At 37.1% G+C, this 7104-nt stretch overlaps 2 protein-coding genes across 3 annotated transcripts; both read right to left on the bottom strand.

Moving 5' to 3' along the window:
• Positions 1-214: 214 nt before the first annotated feature.
• LOC113333492 lies at positions 215-1418 on the bottom strand. The gene is made up of 2 exons (XM_026579949.1): positions 1301-1418; positions 215-1162 (listed from the first exon to the last, which is right to left on the bottom strand). Exons 1-2 carry the CDS (start codon positions 1394-1396, stop codon positions 353-355), a joined length of 906 nt encoding a protein of 301 aa, XP_026435734.1. The 5' UTR covers positions 1397-1418; the 3' UTR covers positions 215-352.
• A 346-nt stretch (positions 1419-1764) lies between these two features.
• On the bottom strand, positions 1765-6762 carry LOC113304430 (tyrosyl-DNA phosphodiesterase 1-like). 2 transcript variants are annotated; one of them, XM_026553539.1, is made up of 16 exons: positions 6482-6762; positions 6213-6401; positions 5866-6132; positions 5496-5726; positions 4964-5024; positions 4755-4831; positions 4355-4612; positions 4046-4135; positions 3748-3882; positions 3464-3613; positions 3095-3198; positions 2810-2863; positions 2613-2703; positions 2358-2435; positions 2119-2269; positions 1765-2004 (listed from the first exon to the last, which is right to left on the bottom strand). In XM_026553539.1, exons 1-16 carry the CDS (start codon positions 6494-6496, stop codon positions 1937-1939), a joined length of 2019 nt encoding a protein of 672 aa, XP_026409324.1. In that variant the 5' UTR covers positions 6497-6762; the 3' UTR covers positions 1765-1936. The 2 variants fall into 2 exon arrangements, with proteins under 2 accessions (XP_026409324.1, XP_026409335.1); XM_026553550.1 differs by having other exon boundaries at positions 6213-6376.
• Between the last annotated feature and the right edge of the window lie 342 nt (positions 6763-7104).

Raw genomic sequence — 7104 nt, 5'->3', positions numbered from 1 at the left:
TAAAGGGGAATAGTATTATTATTAAGAGAAGTCGATTGTCATACATCAAGATCGAACTGTGTATATATACACGACAGGGTTTCCTAAGATACAAACAATTCCTAGTTTACAGGATTTCCTAAGATACAAAAAAATCTATTGAAAGGAAATTCTATAAGTTATACTTAACAAGTACTTGTATATCACGGTAACTCAATAGGACCGAACCGAATGATGTTTTAGCTAAACCACGGTAAAAATCTTGAGAAAAAAACATTACATATATAGTAGTTTCGAAGTCAAACTAATTAATATCTGCTGGCCCTTTCCTCCAAGCTTATTTGGTCAAATGGAAGCTCGAATAAGCACGAGTTCAGTATTCACGGCTAACAGTTCCTTTAAAAACGTACAAAAAATCCCCATCCTCAACACCATGCCAACGGAGACTACAGTCGTCCTGCATGATTCTCTGTTTGTGAATGAAAAAATAGTCATCCTGAGGAAGAACTTTTCCATCTAATAAAACCCGTCTAATCTCTCTAGTTGTATTTGATTCGAACATTTCCAAAGGAATTCTGGCGGAATTAAGTACAGAGGTTGTCTGAACTACCAAACTCAATCTTCTCGCCGAAGGTTGATCGCTTCTTGTTGGGTGATTCACATTTCTATAAAACACGGACACTTCAGATCCTTGGCATATCCCATACTCGCATAAACTTCGATAGTTTTCATTCATCTCGATTCCACTAAAGCTAAGTACTGTTCTTTTGATGGGACTTCCGTCAATTCCATGGATTTTCTCTTTCAAACTTGCAACTGTTTCAGTTCTATCAACTTCAATTATTGTTTTCCGTTTTGATATCGTAAGAACAATTTGTATTCTATTAGGATCAATTTCGATAACAAGTTCTTTTTTCATGATGTTAAGATCAATCCTTGTTCCTTCCACAATAATTGGATAATCTCCCATATCAAGTCCATCAATTAGTTCCAACCCGTATACTGTTAGAATTTGTGTAGATACTTCAATACCCAAGCCTTGTTCGATTCGCCGTTTTATTTCAAGAACAGACTCGCTGAAACCAATCTCCATCGTGAATTCGCCGTTTCTTGTGATGATAGTGACATTCATGGTCCTTCCCCAAGAAATGAAAACGTCAAATATCTCCAGTGACTTTTCAGTCTGTAAAAAGAAACTTCAAAGATTAAATAATTTTGCAGAATTGCAATAACTAATTCTACACCTTGTTGTAAGTCGAAGAAACAGAATTGTATGAATTAAAATGCATAGGAGTCATTCAAATTCAATGAAGAGGGTTACCATTTTTGCCTTTCTGTTCATTCTGGAAATCATCATTCTGTTATGGTGGAGGAACTCATGCTTGACATCTTCATTTGGTTGGTTTCCTTTACACATTTATACTGTGGTGAGGCTTGTACTTTTCCTAACTTCTTATATTTTATTAATTCCAAGTTGAGGAATTACTATAGTTTCAGTTGCGTCGTTGATTTTTGAAGTTTTCCTCGTATCATTTTTGAAGTCCGACTGTTAACAGGAAAGTGGAAAGTTTTACCTGACCGGGTATCCAAAATAAACATGGATTTGGATTTACGCGGTCGTTGAAAAAAACAAGAATAACAAGTCATAGGAGAGCAAAAGCAGGACTCCTTCTGAAACTAGTACTTATAAGGAGACGCCCACAATAACTTCTTCAACTTTAAGTTTTATTAATTGAAATATAAGCAGAATGATTTTCTGGAAGCACGATTCACTTCCACTAAGCAAATATCAAAAGAGCTCGGGACTTCTTAATAAGTTCATGATGCAGAATCAAACAGTCTGCAAGCACGAGTATTTGCCTTTTTTCTGAAAATGATATTTGTTACAACCTAGAAATGCAAAGTGTTTGTTAAAATTACAATTCAGCAGACCTCCTTTGATCTACTGCACTCACACTCATCTAGCCCAGACCTGACCATGGACATCTTTCTTGAAGTACCGTTTATCCCATGACCAAGGAACATCTGAAGAAATGGAAAATAAATTGAAGATGGGGTAAAATACATTTTATGTTGTGATGTGAAATGTATCTAACAGAAGTAAGAAATTCAGTAGTTTCTGGTAGAAAGATTGCTGACCTTGAGAGGAATATGGCTGTGGAGGTAGTTCATAGGGAACTGGCAGCGTTACAACTTCAGATGATGAATCTGTATTCTTGCTTCCTTTCCAACACAGAGTTACCAGTTTCATCTGGCAATCTTCACCATTTTTTGAAGATTCACACTTAACCTGATATACAAATTTATCTGATTATTATTGTAGATAGTGGAAAGCAAACAGCTTGACGTATACATATTTGGATGACAAAACACATTACCTCTGTGGAACCACCATTATCTGTACAAGAAAAACTGCAATCTTTATTTATAGATGTAGGCAAGAAAAGCACCCCCAGCTATTGCGAAGGATGGAATAGACACCAAGAAACATCAGTCATTATGAATACGTCAATCTTACATATTTTCTGGTTTCAGTTAAATACATATTTTAGCAATTAAAATTGATGAACAATGTTTAGGAATCGAAAATGTTCAAATATATCAATTGGCCTACGCAGTTGAAGAAAACATACCTCATAAGATCGGATCATCAATTGAGAATCCTTCTTTTGGAGTGCACCCCAAGCAGCTTTACTAAGATTTGCCGAGGTCAGAAGAAACCAACTTTCGTGTGGGGAAAAAAGAATAAAGTTACTTTCACGACCACAAAAAGAAAAATGATGCTTAAACAAAGTAGTAACAATCTGACAAGGTAAGAAGTTATACTTACGCAAGGTTTTGACCACTGTACCGGGTATACGTCTTAATATGAGGCATTGCACGACTGGATAACCAAACACATGTTAGTGCATCACGAGATTGAACAAGAATGAGGTTCACCAACAATTTTAAGAAAAATCAATGGAATGCCACATTCATCAGAAATATGTTGACAAAATCATTGGGTGGTTATAAAAACACCGTTGATCGATGTAAGTTGTCAGCAGGCTTCTGTAGACCATATCGAAAGGAAAATTACTTATATTAACTCTAAAAAGGGTTATAAATGCAGTACCTGCGACCACTGTGGTCCGCCTTCCATTTGGCCCAATACTTTTTCAAGAAATCTTTCTCCACATTTTTTTGTGGGCTCGGAATGCAACTGCCAGCTGCATAGCCCTGAAAATGTAGCAAATAAAAAAGTAGAATCAGGTACAGTGAAAACATTCTGTGCAGAGTCACAAAAAGAACCAAGCGAAGATAGCAAATTGCTCATAAATGGACATTGAAAAGATTATCAAAATCTATATGTTACAACACTGTAGATAGTAGAAAATTACATGATGTGACATAATGAAAAGGGAATTTAACAATTTCTTTGTCAGTACTGACTGTTCAATTCCCCCAAACTGGAACAGTCCTGCTTTGAGCAGAATGATATTACCTCTAAAGAGCACCTGACATCTTCAACTGTAGGCCAAACTATAAGTTCTTTCCCGAGGCCCAGAGATAATTTATCATGAGTGGAACCCGATGACATTGATGATGCTAACTCGGCCATCCACTTTTCATCCAAAGAACCAAGAGAGGAAAACTGTGACAAAATATTTCAATCAATGTCTCCGTGTTCACCAGGGATTTGATGTCAAGGCGTGGAGACCAAGGTACCACACTGACTCGCAGTCGTGAAACACATATTAAGTTGTCATTTAATTCAACAAATTATACCTGATACACGAGCGGGGACTTCTGAAATTCTTTATCAAAAACACAGTCCTGCAGAACACTACGAAGTTTCATGTGTCCCCATTTTTTCAGGTTGGAACCCGTGTGGTACCCAGGAACTGATCCAATTAGTCTAACCTGAAATGTACATTAAGAAATAAGAACAGGAAGAAATGGTACTCGTGGTGATCGTAAGAGCTTCCAAACATTAAACACGAAAGGGAAAGGATTAGAATGAGGAAGAGACTTCGCAAGAAAGTAGAACATTAAGATTTCATAATATACTGTTTTTTTAACATACCGCCGCACTGCTATAATCAAACTTCCTGAAAAATGATGAATTGATCTTGACACTGCCGATGACTGGTAAACTGACTTCAATTTCAGGCCACTGCAGATGTTCAAATGTCATTAATTAACACCACTTTTGCTGAAACTGTAGAAAGACAACATAAGCTGTGCAGACCATCAGAATAATTGATGCTCCAATTACTGATTATGTTTTTAAAATAACGGTGAAATAAAAATCTAGGCTCTAGAGAACTATTAGCATAAGAAGTTTAAGGTAGACCATCTAAAGGCTACATACATCTTTGAAGAAAAAACATACCTTTAGCGCACTGAGATAATCAACCAAGTCATTTTCAAATCCACATCTTTTGTTTTGGTCATTTTGATCTTTCCAAGGAAAATCTTGCATCCATAAACCTTGACTTTTGTTGTTCCAGTCAACATGTATCAAGTTTGCAGTGTGTATAGCAACACGCACACCTTTAGGATAGACAAGGAACATGGCCTTTGAATGGTGCGTACCATATGAAATGGGCAGCGGAGGCTTGTGCAGAACCCAATTCGCAGGCTTGTTCTTCTGACAGATTCAGATGAGACAAAATGATTATGAGTTGAATTACCTTTTTTTGGTCGAACAGAACGAAGAGTTAGAGAGTTAATATATCGTAACAGTATTATGAAGAAATAGTCATATGGTATAACTTGATGAGCAAATGGACCTGCAAATGAGACACTGTCCCGTCGCCTTCACCATGAATTACAAGCACGCGGGGAATCCTTGTGAGAGTTGGGCAAGCTACAACCAATGAACCTCTCCCACAATTAGATCATAACACATCACAGATTACACACATGATATGAATGCAGCAATAATATCAGTAGTCAAATGAGGGGAAAACATAAAGGCAGACAACTGCAGACAACTCACCAGATATCAACCAATCCATATCAACCATATAATTTGAAAGAACAGCCACGAGCACATTCCCCTACTAATCCAAGCAGAAATATCAGTTTTAAACAAGTTATTTCAAAAATAAAGGACAAAGACACAACAACAACAAACTCATAAACCTCATCACATTTCTTCTTTGTTTCCTAGTATTTTATTTGGGTTCTTGTAAAATCATTCTCTCATCATCTGAGTTTTTATCTTCTGGTCACTCTTATATATTCTTTCTTTTGAACATATCACCCTTTCAAGAAAATATGATTTGAATTGGATTTCTCGAGTTGTTTTTCCCTATTCTCCTGATGATTTTATGTTCTTATATACCCAGTGTACCCCACAGTCCTTAAAAAGCTTTTAAATATCTAATTGAGTTTACAAGTACCTGTGCGTTCCTAGTTTGTGTATTATGCCAAAAAGAATAACTGTAGCTTTTACATAGGAGATTGGCATCAAGGCACAAAACACAACATCCACCAAAGGACCAAATATAAATAAAATTAGGACGAACCTGAATCACATCTTGGATCGAAACTGTGGAGGAATTTGCCCATGAAGGCAGCCCTTTGACTCGCAGAAGTCGGAAACCTAAAGGAAGTTTATCCTTCGCAACATCAAACTGACGAATAGTTCCGGAACCATCATGAGAGTCGAAGCTGGTCTGCCCCTGATTTATAGGGTAACTAGAACTTCCTGTCACCATATTTCTTTTTGGAGAGGAGACATCTCTTATCATCTCATCCTGTACAACAGATCATAGAACACATAAACTGCAATGCATAATAACCTACATAAAATAGTGAATTTTTGAAGAAACACTAAGGCATGTTGGTCAAACAGTAACAAGACATAAAATTGACATTCCCTTTATGTGGACAAACCTGAAGAGTTCTTGCAAGAGCTTCATCTTCATCGATTTGCCGCTTTCTCTTTAGATTTATATTTTCATCTTCACCGGGTTTCATGTCAAACCTTTTGCTAGTACCCAAAGACAATGTAACTTCGTTAACAGCTGATTTCACATACTTGAAAAAGTGATGCCCAGGAATCAACTCTACTATATCCCCATGTACAAGTATGGCACTCTCTTTAGAAACCAATTTCTTCCTTCCATCCTCAAACTTAATAGCAATTGGATTCCCTCCCTCCTACAAGTATATTCTCATTCTCAAACACAATGATATAAAGCCAAAACCTTTTTATCTAATTACATATTCGTAGGACTTACCACAGTCACTTCAAGAGAACCATCAAGCGAGGCATTCAAACTAATATGTTTCCGGCTCACTCGTTTATCCGAGACCGACATATCATCTCTTCCAATAAAATTGATGCCCTCAAATATTTCTATCTTGGGGATTGATTCATCCTCCTCATCCAAATTGGTCTTTACTGAAACCAAATATCCAATTGTAACCTAGATATGTATCAATTTAAAAAAGTGAGATACTTCTATTGAAGAAGGGAAACGAAACTAAGAGATGAGCAGAGACTTACCCGAGATCTAGTCATGCTTGACTTAAAAGAACCATTAACAAACTTTGATACAGTTACGAGCTGAGGATACTGATAATAATGATTTAAGGAAATGTGGGAGACAGCGAGATAAGGTGGGTTTCTTAAAACCCTAGTTCTGATCACTTGGAAACGTTGAGAGCAGGAGTGGGTTTGGGGGAAAGAAGTTCTTTGTTCTGGTTTGGTGTAGTAAACGAGAAAAGTATACACATTTCCCGGAAGGCTTTATTGGTGCTAATTTCGCGCTCTGAAGGTTTAGTTCTCCGGCGTGACGAGTATGGGCGTAACAGTCGTAGGATTCGCACCAAATAAACGGGTCGGGCAAGTTGGTAAGGTGATTGGTTATTGGTTGACCAGCTATACCATCTGATTAGTCCAATTTTCTTTTTTTGTTCTTTTGTTCTTTTTTTTTTTTTTGGCACAATCATGCCAAGGTTTTATCTGCTTAAGAAGGTGGTTTTACAGGTATGGGCCATGGGATCGAAGGCTTAACGAGGACTGATTCCTAGAACATCATCGCGAAATATATTGGGCATGTTTATTCTAGGCTCTGACTCGACTTATTGAGGCTTCCGAATAATTCCTGGGACATTTTCGCGAGATAC

This window comes from Papaver somniferum, chromosome 1 (genome assembly GCF_003573695.1).
Source record: "Papaver somniferum cultivar HN1 chromosome 1, ASM357369v1, whole genome shotgun sequence".
Lineage (NCBI taxonomy): Eukaryota > Viridiplantae > Streptophyta > Magnoliopsida > Ranunculales > Papaveraceae > Papaver > Papaver somniferum.
The sequence above is the reverse complement of the archived record's forward strand: the minus strand, read 5'-3'. Positions and strand labels throughout refer to the sequence as shown.

Excerpts from the sequence above, each read along its gene's own strand:
- LOC113333492 (XM_026579949.1), bottom strand. The coding sequence starts at position 1,396 with ATGTGTAAAGGAAACCAACCAAATGAAGATGTCAAGCATGAGTTCCTC. Across the intron at positions 1,163-1,300 it reads TGAACAGAAAGGCAAAAATG|ACTGAAAAGTCACTGGAGAT; the intron begins GTAACCCTCTTC and ends TTCTTTTTACAG.
- LOC113304430 (XM_026553539.1), bottom strand. Across the intron at positions 4,832-4,963 it reads TATGGATTGGTTGATATCTG|CTTGCCCAACTCTCACAAGG; the intron begins GTGAGTTGTCTG and ends CATTGGTTGTAG. Across the intron at positions 2,864-3,094 it reads GCGGACCACAGTGGTCGCAG|TCGTGCAATGCCTCATATTA; the intron begins GTACTGCATTTA and ends TTGGTTATCCAG.